This window comes from Pantherophis guttatus, chromosome 2 (assembly GCF_059756535.1).
Source record: "Pantherophis guttatus breed Tessera chromosome 2, ASM5975653v1, whole genome shotgun sequence".
Lineage (NCBI taxonomy): Eukaryota > Metazoa > Chordata > Lepidosauria > Squamata > Colubridae > Pantherophis > Pantherophis guttatus.
The window spans coordinates 160,869,919-160,891,320 of NC_142064.1; the positions used below are offsets into that span (position 1 = coordinate 160,869,919).

The 21,402-nt window shown below is 40.3% G+C and overlaps 1 protein-coding gene across 1 annotated transcript in view; it reads left to right on the forward strand.

The window, feature by feature from the left end:
• Positions 1–5,152: 5,152 nt before the first annotated feature.
• Positions 5,153–21,402, forward strand: part of HEATR9 (HEAT repeat containing 9) — a 36,907-nt gene continuing 20,657 nt past the window's right edge. Inside the window, exons 1-7 of the mRNA XM_087885156.1 lie at positions 5,153–5,234; positions 9,007–9,053; positions 9,563–9,643; positions 11,033–11,208; positions 12,830–12,926; positions 14,229–14,285; positions 20,440–20,496. Of these exons, the coding sequence (XP_087741282.1) occupies positions 5,153–5,234; positions 9,007–9,053; positions 9,563–9,643; positions 11,033–11,208; positions 12,830–12,926; positions 14,229–14,285; positions 20,440–20,496 (597 nt within the window). The remainder of the gene's footprint in view (positions 5,235–9,006; positions 9,054–9,562; positions 9,644–11,032; positions 11,209–12,829; positions 12,927–14,228; positions 14,286–20,439; positions 20,497–21,402) is intronic.

A 21,402-nucleotide genomic window follows, 5' to 3' on the forward strand; every position in this document is an offset into this window, starting at 1 on the left:
CAAAGTTACAATGGTATTGAAAAAAGTTATTGTGTTTCATACTTACGACCATTGCAGCATCCCCATGTTGACGTCATCAAAATTCAGACACTTGGCAACTGCTATGTATTTATGACGGTTCCAGTGTCCTAAGATCATGTGATCAACTTTTTCGACCTTCTGACAAGCAAAGTCGATGGGGAAGTCAGATTCACATAGCAACCATGTTACTAACTTAACTGTGTTACTAACTGCAGTGATTCACTTAACAGCTGTGGCAAGAAAGGTTGTAAAATGGAGCAAAATTCACTTAAACAACTGTCTTGCTTAGCAATGGAATTTTGGGCTCACCTGTGGTCATAAGTTGAAGACTCTTGTATGAAATTGCTCATCTGAGAAAAAAATATAGGAATGCTTGTTAAGCATACAAAGAATTTGAAAGGTATTCTACTTGGATTCCAAAAATTGCTTCCAGACCGGTCCTAGTAATGATCGTAGAGATAAAAAATGTAATTGCTCAATTGAGTTTGAGAAAAGCTCCAGGAAATGACTTAATATCCCTTGAGAAAACTATGGAAAAATGTACGGTGTTGTTTTTTTTCTTAATTACTGTCAATCAGTATGGTCATGGAGGATTGTAATCCCTGTCTTTAAAAAAAAATAGAGGAGTGATTCTGCTAAATATAAATTTCTTAATACCATGATTAAGTCTATTAGTAAACATTGTGTCAACCCTGAAGCTGACTTGACCGAAGCCCTTTTGAAGCTTCAGTGTTGCCACACTGGAGCTGAGGGATGGGGGACGGGGGTTGGGGCGATAGAGATAACTGGGGTTTTGTAGCCAAAACAAAAGACTTTCTCCTGGGAACCAAGGACATTCTCACACATGGAAAGAAGAGAAGTGATGTTACCAGGCAACAGGGTAGCAACCTGATTGAACGATGTGACTGATTGATTGGGGAAGGGGAAAAACTTTTACCTTTCATTAGGTGAAAACTGCAGGAACCTTCAGAATCGGTTTTCACTAGAACTGTGCCAATATGATATATCCAGTAAAACTATTCTTTGAGGAATCTACTGGCCTTGGAGTTTTATTTGCTATGGGATTATTACTTGGAACCTGACACATTACCCTGCCTAGTCGCCTATTCTTGAAACTGAAGGACTGGACCTGGCAGAGGAATATTATCTTATGTAGGCAGCCTTTATGTATTTTAAGGCAGCATTGAATTCTATATATTGCAATAAGGTTTGAGCTTAACTGACACCTGCTATTCCTGAATTTTATATGCAGATATCTTATTGAAGGTATAGAAACAACTCTCAGGGACCCTTAACAATTGGTGTTAGCACCTCAAAGAGAGTGAACCAGGGCTGCATTCTGGCTCAATTATTATTTAACTGTTTTATTTCATTTATTTATCAAATTTAGACACCAGCCATCTCACTAAGTCAGGGATCTCCGACCTTGGCAACTTTAAGACTTGTGGACTCCAACTCCCAGAATTCCTCAGCCAGCTGGTTGAGGAATTCTGGGAGTTGAAGTCCACAAGTCTTAAAGCTGCCAAGGTCGGAAACCACTGATCTAAGTGACTCTGGGTGGTTTATAGATAAAAAGTAATACAATCGTATAAATGATATAGTTAACACAGAATTAAAACCAAATGACAAGCAGATAAAAGCAAGGATAAAAGATAAAAAAAAATACAGAAGGAGTGTTATTTTATGGTTTTATATGTGTGTGTGTGTGTATTTCTCTTTAGCCAGGTTCTTCCTACATAAACCAAGATTTTTATGCAGCCCTAGTTCAGTGAAATCCCAATTCCAATGAACTAGGGCTGCATAAAAATCTTGGTTTACGTAGGAAGAACCTGGCTAAAGAGAAATACACATAAAGGCCTATGAAAAGAAAAGAAAACATATATATATCTATATATCTATATCTATATCTATATCTATATCTATATCTATATCTATATCTATATCTATCTATATCTCTCTATCTCTATCTATCTATCTATCTATCTATCTATCTATCTATCTATACACACACACACACACATATAATGTTATTAATTATTTAAATAATTTAGACATCTTGCTGTACGCAGATGAAGCAGTTATTTTTTCCAGAATCTCTATTGGATTTAGAAGAACCTTGAGAACCCTGGTGCTGTTCTACAATGAGAAGTTGGATATTAATTATATGTAAAAACAAAAGTATGAACTTTACCAGCTCATATAGATAGATAACATGCTTCAAGTATTGCAAGCAGAGGATATTTCATTCTTCCGGTGGCAGGAAGGCACAAGCAACTACTCTCCCTACAAATACTATCCTTCCATTTCAAAGATCAAAAGGTAGTAATTATCTCCTACCAGCTCTTGGGCTATTTCAAGTCAACATATTGGCATAGATGCTCTAAGGGGATTTAGGATCCTTCTCGAATGTCAAATCCCTAGAAGGTGTTCAGGTTGCATTTTTAAGATCAATGCATTAGGCCCTGAGACATGTTTGTCATTAGTCCTGTATCTTGAGGTGAAACTAAAGGCTAAGGTATGGGCAGCTATGATTAAATGCTAGCAAAAACGGTCTCATTTTCTTGTCATTGGAGGTGGTTTACAGTCTTTGTGGAAGAAGAGACCAATGCTGGAGGTCAGAATGGGACAACTTGCCAGAGCCAATTCACTGTGGCCACCTCTCCATGGACAACTTGTCACAGGACAATTTATCAATTCAATTTAATTATTTAAAATAAATTTAAAAATTGTTTTAATTTTTGTCATTCATATTTCATTTTGTCCCTCCTTTTCCATCTTTTCTTTAATGATTCTATTCCACCATTTCTTTGATATCAGTATAACTCTTGTCCTGCATTGAGTTGGCCATGGAAAGTTGGCTGTAGTGAGGTGGCCACAGTGAATTGTCATAGACCCTGCTGAGTTACCATTCCAGCTAGCCTCTGCTCTTTGGGATGTGAATAAGCTTGTGCTATGCTGAAGAACTGGGAATGGCTAGTCCAGTGAAGAGGAGGACCAGGGGAGACATGATAGCAGTGTTCCAATATTTGAGGTGGCTGTCACAAAGAGTAGGGGGGACAACCTATTTTCCAAAGCACCCGAAGGCCAGACAAGGAACAATGGATGGAAACTGATCAAAGGGAGATTCGACCCAGAAATAAGGAGGAATTTCCTGAGAGTGAGAGCAATCAACCAATGGAACAGCTTGCCTTCAGAAATTGTGGGTACTTCATCACTGGAGGCTTCAAGAAGAGACTGGACAGCCACTTGTCAGAAATGGCACAGACTCTCCTGTTGGAGCAGGAGGTTGGACTAGATGACCTACAAGGTCATTTTCAACTCTGTTATTCTGTAAACTTTCTGTAAACTTCTGAATTCTGAACAACTGTAGGTAGGGTACCTAAAGTGGTTACTGAAAATTGGAAGTACATCGTAGTTCAAGTGGTATACTTCCGGCAATTGAATGTTTCAAAGGCATGAAGGCTGTAATATTGATGCATTTGAATGCTTTCTCTTCTGTGGTTGCAGAGGATAGGTAATGAGATGATCCCATATATGGAACAGCCATGCCCCTGAGGACAGGCCAGCTTGAGACTGCTAAGCACGTCCTTCAATATCTTCTACATAGAGATGTGTAATAGTTTGATCTCTCTGATATTGACAAGACTGCCAGAGCATGTTGATGCGGCTGATGGATTATAATCCCTCTATAGCAGCGTACAAAGGGCTGTAGTTTATACGGCTCACCAGAAGCTGATTAAGTGTAAGCGAATTTTGTAAATTCTGAAATAACATTGAATAGATATTTACATTTTACAAATTAGTACTAAATAAATACCGATTTTTAATTAGCTTTAGATATAGAGTTTATTAATGGTTATTATAACAATTTTTAATATTATCACAGCTTGTATTTTATTGCTTGCATTAGCATCAGTATAAAACTTATAACTGTAATGTTTACAGTGTTATGGTAGTAATATTAAATTTCAGTTGCTGAAATGGTTGCTCTTGTTCTGTTTGTGTAATTTTATGACTCTTTTTGCTGGTCTGTGACTGAAATAAAGATTGTTATATTACTTTTAGTGTCATCATAAAATACACACACATAGAGAGACAGAAGTACACAGACATAAGGTTGCTTATTCCACTTTTTGACTTGACCAATTTCTAAAGTAACATTCACCATGATAAAGCAGTGAGATTTTAAATATACTGTTAATGAAATCTCATTTCTTTTGAAAATGTATAGCTATACTTCTGGGAATTTTTTTTTTACCATGATTTTTATTAAGAACAAATTTAAAAATGATGGATATTAGAAACAATGTAGGAAACATAAATCAGAGGGTCACAAGAAGACAACAGGAAAGCAAGTCCACAAAGATACAAGCACTGGCCAGCCCAAACAACTCACACAGAGAATTCTCCAGATGCAGCTATTATGCCAACCTAGCCTTGGCATGGCACCACTATATCCCTATGATGTCCTCCTTTTGGGGGCAATTTAACCTATTTTTATTTCATCTGATAGGACTGAGGAATTACAGTACTGTGTAGGCAATCTGTTAGCCCTGAGAAATTACAAAAGATTCAAGGATGATCACTGGAACAAAAAATTAAATCCTGTGAAATAAGATTGAAAGGGGGTGGAGGTTAGAAGATGAGAAGGGATTTGATTTATGGAACTTTGTGAGATATTTTAATCAATAGGACATGATGTCCATCTGTAGCCTCCCAGCATCAATTTCCGAAACCTACCCTTGATAAAGATTGCAACTACCAGAGTCCAGATGGATTGGCGATACATCCATATTATTATCCAATGGTTGATAGCATCAAATACTGCAGATATTTTCTCTATAAGACTGATCGACATCTCCTTCCACCAAGCCAGACAGAAATAAATTCAATAAATATATAATCCAGAAATACTTAGATTTCAGTTGCCATCACTTTGGGCATATGTACAATGAAACCATAGTAATAGTACTGGTTTGTGACATCATTCACCCACTCCCAATTCAGGAGGGGAAAAAATAGTCCTTAAAAAACACTAGACATCTGGTGCACCTTATTTTATCCAACAATCACTGAAGTGATACCTTGATTAAAGTGAAGATTTGCAATACAAAGGATGGGTGGGTCAAAGATGATACCAGAGGTACCCTATGGCGCCAAGCCACCTCCAAAGTTATTATGGAGTCCCATGATAGAGAGGCCAGAAGATGAGGGTAAGTTAGTATTCAAGCTGATGGCATCTTTTGCTGTAATATGAATTGTTGCTGAGCTTATCCATTGAATACATGTAGAATATATTTCCACATGCATATGTATTTTTCCCCTTCTGTTCAGTTGTGATGGATTCTTAGAGAAGTCCCTGCAGTTTTTTTGGCAAGGTTTTTAATTTAATTTAATTTAATTTAATTTAATTTAATTTAATTTAATTTAATTTAATTTAATTTATCGAATTTCTATGCCGCCCAACTCCCACGGGACTCTGGGCGGCTTACAGCAAAAAATAAATAAATAAATAATACAACAAAGAAGATAGGAAAATTATTTAAGAACATTATATTATAAAAAACATTTTAAAAACATTAAAAGCCCATGCACACCATTCATGGCCGGATCTCGCAAGATTGCAACAGCGAGATCAACGGCCCCAGGCCTGCCGGAAAAGCCAGGTCTTCACCGCTTTCCGGAAGGCCAATAGGGTGGGGGTAGTCTGGATCTCAGGAGGTAACTGGTTCCAGAGAGCTGGGGCAGCCACAGAGAAGGCCCTCCCCTGCGGGCCCGCCAGTTGGCATTGTTTAGCTGACAGGACCAGGAGAAGACCAACTCTGTGGGATCTTACCGGTCGCTGGGAGCTATGCGGTAGAAGGCGGTCTCGAAGATAGCCTGGCCCTGAGCCATGTAGGGCTTTAAAGGTAAGTGATTTGCCCTTGCCTCCTTCCTAGAGCTGAGAGAAAGTGACTGGCCCCAAAGTTAATCAGCTAGCTTCATGCCTAATAAAAAAGGACAGTGGAAATATATTACAGCAGAGGTCCCCAACCCCCAGTCCGTGGACTGGCACCGGTCCGCGGCATGCCAGAATCAGGGCCGCGCAAACAAGCAAAGCCTCATCCATGGGATACAGGCAGCAACAAAACCATGCCCCCTCTGGAGTATGGATAAACCTCTCTCCATGGAATCAGTCCTGGTGCCCAAACTGTTGGCAGCTGCTGCATTATAATACTGAATGTATAATACTGAATGTAAAGAAGTGGAGTTACATGAAAATACTTTTATTTAGGGCAGGGGTGAAATGCTACTGGTTTGCACCGGTTCGGGTAAACCGGTAATAAAAAAAAGCTACTGGTTTATCCGAACCAGTAAATTGGTATTTCCGACAATCAGATGTGCAGTGGATTTATATTTGCTAGAAAGCAGGAAATCCTACTTTCTAGGAATCTAAATCTGGCGGCACAGCTGTTCCCCCCCCCCCCCGCTGTTCTACTTACCTTCAAACCAGGGGTGAAATCTAGCAGGTTCTGGAGAACCGGTAGCGGAAATTTTGAGTAGTTCGGAGAACTGGTAAATGCCACATCTGGCTTGCCCCAGAGTGGGGTGGGAATGGAGATTTTGCAGTATCCTTCCCCTGTCACGCCAACCAAGCCACCCCCACAGAACCGGTAGTAAAAAAATTTGGATTTCACCACTGCTTCAAACGGCTCCTTTCTCCACATGAAGTGCATGTTTGGTGCGCACCGCGCATGCACCGACAGCGAATCGGTGGCAACCCGCAGAGGATTTCACCACTGATTTAGGGTATTTCTTCCCTTTCATTTCTTTTTTTAACAATAGAAAACAAATGCCAACTTCCAATTCCTTTGTTCTTCGAGCATCAATGGGAAGTAGGGTTTTCTCTTCATCTGTCCCTTATTCTGTTTTAGCCTTGAGCTAAACTATTATGGCCATCACCTAAAGGTACTGACAATACTGTCAGCCGAGCAGTTTAGTGCTATTGAACAATTCTGATAGCTCTCTAGCGCAGCACTCACTTCAGTGAAACAAGAGAAGAGTGGCAGCCAACGAGGCTGAGCAGGAACTAGAGGGAACAATTATAATGCCCACATGAATCTGATGTGGCAATAAACATCACTCTGATCCCACTCATTACTGGTCACCTGAGATTGCCTTTGGCCTAACAGGTAAGTGTAAAGCATAATAGATTTTGTCACCTTCTGGTAATCACTGGATGGTATCAGCTAAAGGTGGAAAACATCACTCGGAACCCAGTACAGGTAAAGGTGAATTTCTAATCTCTCTCTCATTGGCTGTGGTGAAGGGAAAGTTTTGGCAGCATAGTAGAAATAGGATGTTGCCAGGATCTGCTCCTACCATAACTGAGTGTGACTGTTAAGGCATCTTCCCTATCTTTGATTTTAAGTTCTGGTGGCTACTAATTAGATTTAACACTCTTGACTCCTGTACCTATTGGCTCAAAGATAAATTCAAAGAAATTTACAACCGAGAAAGATTTTTAATCACATGCTCATCACTTTGGGGACCTAGCGCTTTGTAGTGCAATGATCGAAATATTGAATTAGGACTAGAGCTACCCCACCATTCAGATTTTCAACTATCATGTTTATTAATTGATTATCTTTCAGCCTAGCCTGCATGGAGTTGTTATTAGGATGAAATTAAGTAGCAGGGAGGGTGGATCTCATCTATCTCCTTTAGCTCTTAGAGAAACTGTAAACAAACAATATTACAAAAGAGAAAATAGAAATCAGAGGATAGGAGGAACAAATCCCCTGTTTTGCCTATATCACTTTAAGACAGTATTTAAAACAAAACATTATATACTCTGTGGGTTGTGCCTCTTATTTTTCATGTTCTTTCTTTCATATTAGCTTTTCTTATTTTAATGAGCTTTTTTTTAAATGCACAGATGCATCTCATTTGGTAAAAAAAAAGATAGTTTCAATTAATGGAATTGTATTTGGTAGCTAAACCAAGGCAGCATAATGATCATTGTTTCAGATTGGGAGTGGGGAGACCCAGTTCAAATCCTGCTTGCAACAGATATCACTGGATGACTTTTAGGCTAGTCCCTATCTCTTGCTGAGTTGTTGTTGTGGGAATGAAATGAAGAAGAGCTCTATACAGGTAGTCCTTGACTTACGACCACAACTGAGCCCAAAATTTCTGTTGCTAAGTGAAACATTTGTTAATGTGAATTTTGCCCCGTTTTATGACCTTTCTTGCCACAGTTATTAAGTGAATCACTGCAGTTGTTACATTAATGACATAGTTCTTAAATGAATCTGGCTTCCCCATTGACTTTGCTTGTCAGACGGTCACAAAAAGGGATCACATGTCCTTGAGACACAACAATGGTCATAAGTAGATATGAACCAGTTACAAGCATCTGAATTTTGATCACGTGATCATGGGGATGCTGTAACAGTCATAAGTCATTTTTTTTCAGGGCCGTTGTAACTTTGAACAATCACTAAATGAACTGTTGTAAGTCAAGGACTACCTGTATATGCAATATGTAAACAAATAAATAAGTAGACCCGTTTTTGCTAAGTATATGCTATTAATGTTCTCATTGTTCCTATCACTCATCTCCTCCCACTGTATGGCTGTAACTTGTTGCTTGTATCCTTACGATTTATATTGATTGTTTCCTAGTATGATTTGATTGCTTATTTGTACCCTATCACTATCATTAAATGTTGTACCTTATGATTCTTGATGAACGTATTTTTTCTTTTATGTACACTGAGAGCATATGCATCCAAGACAAATTCCTTGGGCGTCCAATCACACTTGGCCAATACAGAATTGTATTGTATTGTATTGTATTGTATTGTATTGTATTGTATTGTATTGTATTGTATTGTATTGTATTGCATTGCATTGCATTGCATTGCATTGCATTGCATTGCATTGCATTGCATTGCATTGTATATAGTGGTTTCTCCATCCCCTGTATTTCATTCTTTACAGCGGCCAGAAAGGCTCAAATCAAAACACCAAAGGACTCTTTCCACCAGGTACGTGACTTGTGCTTGTTAGTTGTGAAGTCTCCTAATATATACCACAATTGTATACATGTACTTTCCACATAAGACTTTACACTTTGTATCGTATACCAAATATGGTTTGTATATAGGATGACCTCATGGTACAAATTTTCTTTCTTTTCTGCCTTACTAGATTTTCAGTATAAATTAGAAGTAGATCTTTGGAAGGAAACAAAGAAGAGCACATAAAACATTCTGTGAAAGACGTTGGGTGGTTGTACATTAATCCTACATCTGGAAGCATCCCAGGAGAAAAGTTCAGGAGTGGATCACTGCTCAGTCTGCAGGACTCCTGAGTTCTGCATGAATGATAGTTTAATAGGTGTGATGGAATGTACTGAGGTCGGTCATGAGGTGGGAGGGAGATGAATTCTAGAGGTATAAAAGGCAACTTAGCCCAGATATTATGTGTGAGAGAAAGAGAGGGAAGACAACACCTGCTTAATAGGAGTCCTGGTTGCACTGTGGTTAGAATGTAGTATTGCAGCCTAACTCTGCCCACAGCCAGGAGTTTGATCCTTGACTGCTTCAAAGTTGACTCAGCCTACCATCCTTCCAAGGTCAGTAAAATGAGGACCCAGATTTTTGTGGGCAATATCCTGAGATTGTAAACTGCCCAGAGACTGCTGTAAACCACTGTGGGGCAGTATATAAGTCTAAATGTTATTACTATTGCTATTAATATTTCACAGAACATTTATAGGTGCAGATAGTAGAAGCTTCAGTCTGTTAAGATTTGTCTGTGGGTGTGAAATAATAAAAAAGTCAGTTTGGAATAATTGCCACATTCTGTGTGGGTGTGTGTAAGTGAGATAGACTTGGAATTTTAAAAGTCAGCTAACTTTGTTACTAGGTTCAAGTTTTGCTAACTACAGTCATGGGCTCAAAAATAGTTTGGGGGTGCAGGGAAAATACCCATAAACATCACCCAAACATGAGAATTTGCTTCGTTACCAAACAAATGTTTTCAAGACTTTCAAAAACCCATTCTTCATTTTCTTTGCCAAGCTTTCTTGATTAGGGCAGCCTAATTTAAGAAGAAAAATGAATGTTGCATTTTAGTGGAGCTTGTTTTAATTGTTTTAAATTAATTGGCTTTAATTGCTTTAATTTTTGTTACTGTGCATTTTAAAATGGATGTTTGTAAGTTGCTTAGAGCAAGGATTATATTAATTGTGTAATAAAATAAGATTGAAGAAATTGCTCCTGTTAAATGATTGGAAGCTAGCAATCCTTCGAGACCTTCTGCAGATCATCCATGGATCTGGTGATAAATTCCAATCTACCTTCTACCAACAGCTGACCTAAAATTATCTAGATGAGCTTGGCCATTCACAACCAAGAGCAACATCTTGGTGTAGGCTCTGATTAACTTTATCCTGCATTTCCCCACCAATCACGCTTGGCATTGCCCTTCTGAGAAAAGTGCAGTTGCAATTCATGAAACAACAAACCCAAGCAGCTCATAAATTATTTCCAGAACTCCATCAGTAGGGAGGGGCATTGCACTTACTGACTTTAATGAAAATAAAGAAACTAAGTTATTAAGTCTGGATGAGAATTTTGGTATAAGGATTCTGAGACAAATAGCCAGTCTTTAAAACAAAGGTGACTTTTCCTTTGAGGAGAGTTCTTCTGATGACTCCATAGATATGTCCATGAAATTTTCTTGGCATTAATATGGATGCACTTCAACATTGCTTTCTAATTTGTTTATTTGCTTGTTAGTTAATTAAACTTCCAATCTAGATTGCAGCCCTAGATTTTACTGCCAATTTCATATTCAAGAACCACCCAGATCCAGCCTGGTTCATTTTTCTGAAATCAGCCATGGTGATCTAGGAGTACTGGGACAAGAACAACATTTAGTGGACAAAAAATATGTTTTTGACAACATGAACTCTATGTTTTGTGCCCAACACAATTTTTATGATTTTATCTCCCTCCAGATTTCTCCTGAAACTTACCCATGTAGTCCTTTCAAATATAGAACCAAACTCTACTCATTTGATCCTGGTCTCATCCCACCTACCATTGTAGAGCAACCTGATCTGGCCAGTTTGAAGAAACCATGCCCATATCGAAAGAAAATGGAAAAGGCAAAATCCAAGACTATAAAGAAAAAGTAAGGGATGGGATACTGAGTTTCTGTTACTAGCAGGCAGGCAAGGCAAGTTATATTTATAGCATCAATTAACATTTGCCACCTGGAATGCAAAAAAAGGGCTGATTGTGTTTGGCTGGTGTTACCCTTTGGTATGCTAACTACTTGCTTAGGATCATGGTATCCTTTACCCAAACAAACAGATGGTATAGCAAGATAATTTTCAACAATTATGCTTTGGTCTTTTGAAATGTGTCTAACTTTCAGAAAATATTTTGTTTTGAATGATGAAAACAATTACTCTGAAGAGGAAATTAAAGTTATCCTTTAAACTGACTGGCTGGACATATAGGTAGTCCTCAACTTACAACAGTTCATTTAATAACTGTTCAAAGTTATAATGACATTGAAAAAGTGACATGACTGTTTTTCACACTTACGACTGTTGACCATCCCCATGAGATCAAAATTCAGATGCTTGGTAGCTGACTTATATTTGTGACAATTGCAGTGTCCTGGGGTCATGTGATCCCCTTTTGCAAATTTCTGACAAGCAAAGTCAACATGGAAGCCAGATTCGCTTAGCAACCCTGTTACTAATGTAAAAACTGCAGTGATTCACTTAACAACCATGGCAAGAAAGCTCATAAAATATGGCAAAATTCACTTAACAAATGGTTCATTTAGCAACAGAAATTATGGCTCAGTTGTGGTCATAAGTTGAGGACTACCTATAGTGGGTGCATTCCAGTCCCATTACCTCTGAAAAGGTGTCCAATTGGGTAAAGCAGCTTCAGATAATAATATATCCCCTTTTTCCAGATTGCTCAGCTAAGGGGCACATTTTTATTTTTACTTGGAAGCATACAAAATATATATACTTTTGCTCCAAATTTTGATTTGGAAGTCACATGTTTCTCTAGAATCCAGTAAGTGGTGCTACAGGATACATTACAGAGACCATTTTTTGAAAAACCAGAGAACTCAGGTTATTGTCCCATTCCAGGAGTTAATAACCTATTTTTTCAAGTATGCAGATTGATCTGCCTGCATGAGATCCACTTCACTGATTTCATCCATGTTTGTATTCAATGGACTTCTCGGTCTTGAATAACAATGGGCTGCTCACGTGCAGATCATATCATATGCTGCTGATGGAGCACTTTCATTACCGCTTCTATTGTCTTTCAGGACATGAGAGGTCAGGATAATGTAAGGACACTACCGTTAGGATTAATTTATTCAATGCCCCTTCAATTGACAACGGGACACTTTCTCCCCAAGCAGAGTATGTATGTATGTATGTATGTATGTATATATATATATATATATATATATATATATATATATATATATAGACATATATATATATATATTTGGAATGATGTGGCTCTCTTTGTGTGGTGGTGGTTTAAGATATGTCTGGGATTATGGAGAAAACCCAAATGCCATGGAGAGAAACACATTTGTGTCAGGTTCTACGTTCATTTAGACGGTGGTCTTAATTTCGTTGGCTGTGGAATATTACTCCATTCTTAGTCCTGATTAAAACAACCTTATTCCCATTAACTGCAGTGGAAAGGAGAAAATGAAATTATTTTAATTTTTTTTTAAAAAAACAATGTCTTCTTTTTTCATTCAGGTCTCAGTTTTTACTCTCCAAGTTTATCAAATCAGCAGTTCTTAAAGAAAAAGAGATTTACATTTGGAATGAAACTTTTAAACCAGAAAGGATCAAGGTTAGAAAAAAAAAATCTGATAGTAAAGCATTTTTCAAGAATATTAGGTTTCCTTGCTGTAGGCCAGGGGTGTCAAACTCAAGGCTTGGGGGCCAGATCTGGCCCACGGGGTGCTTATATCTGGGCCGTGGGCCACCCTGGAAACAGCAAAGGACCGGCCTGTGGTTCCTCTGCCAGCAAAAATGGAGCTTGGGAGGGCTGTGGGCAGCCCTCCCAAGCTCTGTTTTTGCTGGCAGAAGGTTGCAGGAAGCTGTTGCAGCCAAAAATGGAGCTTGGGAGCCTGTTTTCACTGGCAGAGTGCTCGGGCCATCACAGGCGCCCCCGACATGAGTGACGTCGAACTAGCCACACCCACCCTCATTACGGGCACCCTGATGGGGCCCTCAATGAAATTGAGTTTGACACCCGTGCTGTATGCCATATTTTGTGATGTATTCCACATTTGTTAAGCCACAAGACAAATGATCCCCAGCTAATATGGCCATCAGTTAGCTTCAACCCATCACAAGTGAAGAACATCAGGTTGGGAAAAGTCTTGGTGTAAAACCTGTGTAGTGTAGTAATTTAAAATGCTGGATTAGGAGTAGGGAGACCCAGTTCTAGTCCTCTCTTAGTAGCTGGGTGAATTTGGCCCAGCTACATTCTCTCAGTCCTAGACTGGAACTTTGAAAATCATCCCAAAATAAGATAATGGTGAACCACTTCTAAAAATGTGGCCAATAAAGCTTCATGGAGTTGTTATATAGACAACAGGAGTCCAGACTGACTCAAAACACTTAAAAAAACAAAGAAACGGGTGACCTCCAGTCTAAATGACCATTCTCTCAATAGCAATAGAGTATATAATCTGGCATACTTTATATACAGTATATGGCAAATTCGCATATGTGGCAGTACCCACTTTTTATTCTCATTGCGGTAGATTATTTTTTGTGCTTTCTGCATTTTTTCTTTTTCTTTTCTTCTATATTTTGGATTTGTTCATGTAGTTGCCTGTAAAATGTAAACCGACATTTCCTACCATCTCATGATGATCTGGTTGTTTACAGCCAAGATCTGGTAGCTGTTGCCGATTTATCATATTGTTGCCATATGCAAACAGAGATAGAAAAGGAAAGCTTGTGAGTTCCCCTGGAAAGGAGAATTTGAGGCTTTTTAACTTAGAAAAAGAACAATGTAGAGGTTTTCTCCCTCTCACATAACATAGCCGGGATTGGAGATTTTCACCATCGTCTCCTTTCCTTTTTAGAATATTTGCATTTGATTGATTGATTGATGGATGGGTTGATTGATTGATTGCAGGTTCTCATAAAGTCCTTGGCATCTCCTGTGGAACTTGAACAACTCTATGCAGCTCAGGTAAAAAAAAAAAAAAAAAGCATTAATACGATCTTTATTAAGAGGGAAAGTTTCTAGATGCTTGGAAGTCATACTGCAGTGAAGTCCCTTGGCTGGAAGTGAACTATTTTCCATACAGAAACATTGTGGTCTTAAGATTCAAATCCGAAACATCCCTCAGATATATAAGACACAGATATAATCACGCACTCCTACTGGCTTCAACACATTAGTTAACATAGAAGTTATTTATTTGGAACTATTTATTTTGAACTAACTATGCAAGAATCCAGAAGGGCCACTAAAAGGTAATAAATGAATGCAGAATGCTCTTAATCTTTGTTGGCATCTTGTGGTATAGAGTTTTACAGCCAAGCTCTGGCAGACTGACCTTCCCTCCTGCCTGCCCTCACTCTTTCTTTCTTTCTGACTGTAGGAAATCTGACTTTGTTCCAAAGCTGTTAATAAGAAACATAAACTTGATGTAGGTTACGAACTGGCCATTTTTTAAAAAAATGTCTTCACATGGAGCAGTGGTGAAATCCAATTTTTTTACTACTAGTTCTGTGGGCATGGCTTGTGGGCGTGGTGTGGCTTGGTGGGTGTGGCATGGGAAGGATACTGCAAAATCCCCATTTCCTCCCTACTCCTGGGGGAAGGATATTGCAAAATCTCCATTCCCACCCCACTCTGGGGCCAGCCAGAGGTAGTATTTGCTGGTTCTCCGAACTGCTCAAAATTTCCGCTACTGGTTCTCCAGAACCTGTCAGAATCTGCTGGATTTCACCCCTGACATGGAGGCTAGCTGGTAATCTTGAACAATGGCCCTCTGTTTTATAGAAGCCCGATACCTTAATGGCTCTTGCTTGAGAATGCTGAAATCTAATAACTTCTTATGTAAAATGTTACTATTTTTGTGCTTGATTTACCTCAATCCCATGAGATTTGATAACCTTGCAGGATTTCAGATATGTTTTTCTAATCATTAAAAAAATATTTGATCTGGGAGCAGAATGTAAGGGGGTCCCGCTTTTAGACCTCCTGTCATCTGTGGGTATTCTCTATGTAATACAGGTAGTCCTCGACTTATAACAGTTCATTTAGGGGCTGTTTAGAGCAGAGGTGTCAAACTCAATCCCATTGTGGATTTTGTCTGCCTTCGGGGTCATGGGAGGGGGGCGTGGCTGGTTGTCACGGCTGACTGGGTGAGCATGGCCGGGATGGGCCAGGACTGGGGAAGCATGGGCTGGTCCCTCACCATCTCTGGGACAGCCCCACGGGACAACTCTGGGCCTATCGCAGGCTGGATCCAGATCTGGATCCATATGACACGTCTAATTTAGAATTACAATGGCCCTGAAAAAAGTGACTTGTGACTTATATTTTTCACACTTATGAACATTGCAGCATCTTCATAGTCACATGATCAAAATTAAATTGCTTGGCAACGGATTCATCTTTATGACAGTTGCAGTGTCCTGGGGTCATGTGAACAGCCTTTGTGACCTTCTGACAAGCAAAGTCAATGGAGAAACCCAATTCACTTAACAATTAACTAACTTACTAATTTAACAATTGCTGTGATTCTCTTAAGTGGCAAAAAGGTGGCAAAATAGGGCAAAGCTCACTTAACTCATGTCTCACTTAGCAACAGAAGCTTTGGTCTCAATAATAGTCATAAATCAAGGACAACTTGTATAGGATCTTCATATGAATTTTGCAATTGGTTGTATGTTTACACCTATACCATTTCCTGTCCCATAGAGCCAGGTTTGCTTACGGTGGGGCCTTCCTGATTCACAGCACATTCTGGTAACCAGTTGATTTTCAAAGTTGGGGCAGTGAGAGTTATTGCTAGAGATTGGTAGAAGAGTTTGCATATTATTATTTCCGTTCTTCCAAATGAACAGCTCATTTTATTTGAGTCCTGCTGATTGCTTCAGATGTTGCATCTAGAGCAGCGGTCACCAACTGGTGGCCGGTGGACTACTGGTGGTCTGTGAGAAAATTTTGGTGGTCTGCAGAAAAATTATTTGCATTTTTTATATTGCACTAAATCAGGGGTCCTCAAACTACAGCCCCTGGGACAGATACGTGCAATGAACATTTGTGTTGCTGCAGAAAGTCTCCCCCTTCAGGGTCTTTTTGTGTGGGTCGGAGGGGGGAGAGAAATTCTGACTTGTGGTCTGCTTCAGCCTCCTGGTGTGGGGCTTTGGGCAAAGGCTGGAGTGAAGTGCCGCTGGTGGTGAAGAGCCAGAGAGCCTTGTTCCAGTGGGACTGCATCATGTCCTGGAACTGGCTGATCATCTCAGCCCGCTGAGCCTCCAGGCACCTGATGTGCTTCTGCTGAGCCTCCTTCTTGGCCAGATCCAATTTGAATTGAGTCAGCGGTTTTGCCAACTCTTTCTCGAGAGAAAGAGTTGTTGTTTTGCCAACAACTGCTTTCTGTTGGGGCCTAAGGAGCCTGGGCGAGCAGGCAAGGAGTGGCTGGGAAGGGAAGGGTGAGTAGAGGCTGGCGAGGCACCCCTTGACATGAGTGACATCGAGTTGGCCATGTCCACCCAGTCACATGATCACCTAGCCACACCCACCCAGCCGGTCATTAGACAGATCATATTAGTGGTCCGCGGGATTTAAAATTATGAATTTAGTGGTCCCTGAGGTCCGAAAGGTTGGTGACCCCTGATCTAGAGAACATCCCAACATCCCATCAGTTGTATCCTTCAAGTTGCATGGCTCCCCGAAGCAAGGATTTACTCCTGTTTATTTGTACACAGATAGGCACAGCCCAGGTCTTCCAATCTCAAGAAAAATCTATGTGTATATAGTTTCCTCCTTTTGGATGGTTCATATGAAAAGTGACAAGGCCTGCAAGTATAAAGTCTATAGGCATGATTCCACTGTTTCCTCCATGCAGTCAGAACACATGGATGGGAGGGAGCAGGGAGGCATCTTTAAAGGTCAAAGAATAGCCTAAATTAGAAACAGTCCCTGAAGAATTTCCCCTCTCCCAATAGGAAAAGGACAAATCTGGCCTTTACAGAACCCTGTGATCAAAGATAGGAGTCCAATCCCAGGTTCTGGGAGATGGGGAAAAAAGTCAAGGTTTGCTGCATTGGCAATGATTTTCCTAGTTTGTTCTTAGCTTCAGACTTTAAACAGGATGTCTGATTTGTGCAGCACAGTAAATGAATGACAGGCAGAGCTTTCCGTGGTTATTATCTGGTTTTCATTGCTGGCAGGAGAAACTTGTGGAAGCGTTCAGTGCGGCTGTTTCTTCAACAGCAAAAAGGCATCCAGAACTGACCTTGGAATGGGCTTCTCCTGCTCACAGGCGAGAGGGCCATTGGGAAAGAAAAAAGAGTCCATGCCTGGAACAGAGAAACAGGGTTAAGGCAACTTGTGTAGCCAGGTTTGGCTAAGAATGAAATAAAACAAAGCAGAGATGAGGAGACTATCATGTTAAGGACCTTAATATCAGGAGCAAAGAATGAAGACCATTCACAAGGCTGCAGCATAGAACATTTATTCAAACTTATACATAAGAATCTGATAGACTAAAGTTTGATGCTAAATTGGCACCAGATAAAGGTAAACAGAATTACAGGAGGGGTTGGATTTGGAATGCTTGTGGGAATGCAAGGATTCTAAACTGATGTTGCCCTTAACTCTGCCCCCAGCTCTGTCTGCTCTTCTCGTACACTTAAAGATTGTTTTCCAGAATCCAGCAAGAACATGACAGATTTTTTTTTCCCCTATACAAATTCCAAACAGCTGATTTTATTGTAGAAACATTGCTGGAAGGGAACAATTTCACTTACAACTTATGTTTCTTTCTGACATCTAATTCAGAGATGAAGTATTGAAACTGGACATCAAAACAATTGTATTATCCTGAACAAACATTAGGCTCTGTTAAATATTCATTTTATATACTAATTTACTTATTTATAGCAAGGTGGTTTGATGGCTTTCAGACGTATAATGCTATTTGCTATATCATACATGACCCGTGCCATCAAATTATAATAATTTGCAGCCTATGTTTGTTTTGCCGGAGCTGCTATAGATTTCCACCCACTCAAATCTTGATTAATCACTCATTATTTTTATGCTTGCTTCTTTTAATTTGGGATATTTGTAAGTTATGTAAGAGAGTGCATTAGAGAGAAAAAAGAAACAGAAGAAGAAAAAAAAAAGGCTGACCTCACACTCTGTTCCCCTGGAGGCTCTTTTTTTGCTCAGTAGGAACTTGCTTTGATGAGTACTCTGCTCAGTTCATATTAGGGATAAAATTGAGTGCTGAAGGTCTGTTGTCAGAAGAGACAGAAAAATACAGACTAATCAAGGTCAGGTTAAGTGTAGGTCCTTTCATAGCCTTTTTGGAGCCTTTAAGCGTGTGGCGTGTTTAAAGGCTTCCCCCCTCCAAATAATAAAAAAACACCCTCCTTGAAGTTTCCTTCTCTTAGCCTGAGCTGAAATTCTGTAGGAACTGGAAGCAGCTGTCTTTTTAAGGAGCCTGGAAGCATCTTTGGGACCATTTCTGTGGTCCTACGACTTTCTGCTTTCAAGAGATTAGTCAGTTGTGGGTGAGTTGTGAGTTGTGGGTGTCCCAACACGGGAGGTTTTTAAGAAGAGATTGGACTACCATTTGTCTGGAATGGTATAGAGCTTCCTGCTTGAGCAGGGGGTTGGACTAGAACAGTGGTCCCCAACCTTTTTATCGCCGTGGACCGCTCTCTTCCCTGGAGCCTTTGCGCATGGCCCAGGAGCCTTTGCGCACGGCCCAGGAGCCTTTGCGCTGCAGCGCCCGGCCGCTGCAGCGATCATGTCCCCCGGCCGCTGCGCGGCCCGGTGCCAGGTACTCCACGGCCCGGCACCGGTCCGCGGACCGGGGGTTGGGGACCACTGGACTAGAAGACCTCCAAGGTCCCTTCCAACCTTGTTATTCTGTCAACAGTAAAGCATTTATTTATTTTTTTGTTCTCCATTGAATCTTCAAACGCCTGTTTTCCTCATTGACTGGAAGTTTTCCACACCTCCTGGCTCCTGAATTCATGGCTGTCCCTGTAACCCCCAGATAACTTTCATTTAAAAATTAAATGTTAAAATTTAAAAAATTTAGGGAGAGGAGACTTTTGTTTCAAGGCAATAGATGGGAAACCACCACAACACAACAGCCAAGCTGCTGAGGTAAAGGGGGAAGAGGATCCAGCTCTCTCCAGTGTTACTTACCCCTGTTATCTGCCTGGATTGCTATGCGCCCAGGAAGAGTTGCAAGAAGATGGCAGCAATTAAAAACTGCTTGGTTTGTTATATCCTCTACATTTGGTCCTCTACTTTTGTTACTGAAGCAACAAGCTAGAACTACTGTGGAAAATGCTTAATAGAAAACATTGATGACATGCTATTCTTCCAATTTCACTGGGATATAGTGGTTTCTGAACAGAACCAAAAGAATGGTACATCTGTAGCCAGCTAGATTCTTCCTACAGCCATCACTCGGATTTCTTTTCAAATAAACAGAGAAATGCATTCTATAGGCTAGTGATGGCGAACCTTTTAGACACCAAGTCCCAAACTGTGCATGCATGCCCAAATGGAAAAATGTGTGCACGTGCATAAATGCATGCATGCGCTGACATGCACAGACATGCACATGCATGCATGAACATACATGGACATGTTTGCGGACATGCGCACATGTGCAGCAGAGACCCGGAGACCAGCTGGCTGGTGGGAGGCGGGGCATCCTAACACTGGCAGCACGGCAAGAGGTAAGATCTTTTTCTTTTGTGAGTTTCTGTTTCGTCATTTGCAGGGAAACAGAAGCTCACAAAAGAAACGCCACAGAGATCTGACCTGGGGCGATGGCGCACGTGCCAGCAGAGAGGGCTCTGATTGCCATCTCTGGCATGCGTGCCATAGGTTCACCATCATGACTATAAGCATTGCAATGTAATTGGGGATGCTCTTACACTTTTGTGTAGAATGGGGGGCAGGTAGTTTTACTACTCCAGGCATAGCAGCTGATTTGGGAAAAAAGGCACTGATTGCATTTCCCACCACCACCACTTTAGTCAGTTGGAGGGGCCCTTTGATTGGCTCATTGTATGTCCATGTTTCAAGGCTATAGTATGTAACGTCTCCTAACTTTTATGGCTGGTCTTCCTAGGCTCTTGGACAACTTGGAACTGCTGACGAATCTGTTATATCTGCACTTTATAATACTGTAAGTATGTGGACTCCTCTTGCAGTTTTAAAGAATTTCAGAGTTTCCTAAGCTTGCATTCCCTCCTTTCTTTGGATTGCTTACATGCATGATTGATGGCTAGGAAGGATGGGAGCTGTAGTCTGGTGTTGTTGATCCATGATTCTCTAGTATTTGTGATGAGCAGCACTTTTCAAGCTCTGAGGCCATGTTGCAATGCTCTCATAAAAGGCTATCACAATGGGAGGAGTAAGGCTTATCCATTCACAGAATGATGTTTGTTGCCAGCCACAAAATATCCATTTACTAAAAGGCAAACTGGATGCCCCGGTGTGCTCTCCACTATCAAATCCAGCTATCAGGTTGCTCCCAATCACTTTAACTTTGTAGTTGTTATGAATAGTTAGATCCAAGCAAAGTAGACTACTAAGTTATATTTTTATTTTCTAAAAATGCTTCCATTACAGTAAGTAAGAAAGAGCCTTGGTAGGACAGGGGTTTAAGGCACCCTGTTATTAAGCTGCTTAAGACCAGCTGCCTGCAATTACTGCAGGGTTCGAATCTCTCCAAGGCTCAAGGTTGACTCAGCCTTCCATCCTTTCTAAGGTAGGTGAAATGAGGACCCAGTTTGTGGGGGCAATAAGCTGACTTTGTATAAAATATACAAAAGGATGAAGGCTATTGCTTAACACATTGTAAGCCGCCCTGAGTCTCCGGAGAAGGGCGGCATATAAATCAAATTAAAAAAAAAAAAAAAAGTGGTCCTTGAAGCAGGGCATGAAATAAAGGATGATGATTGAGGCATGCAAAGCTCCCATTTCTTATCATTTTGTAATAAGAAAAATCTTTCTTATTACAGGGCTTTCCAACCATGGCAGCTTTAAGACTTGTGGACTTCAACTCTCAGAATTCCCTAGTCAGCATGTT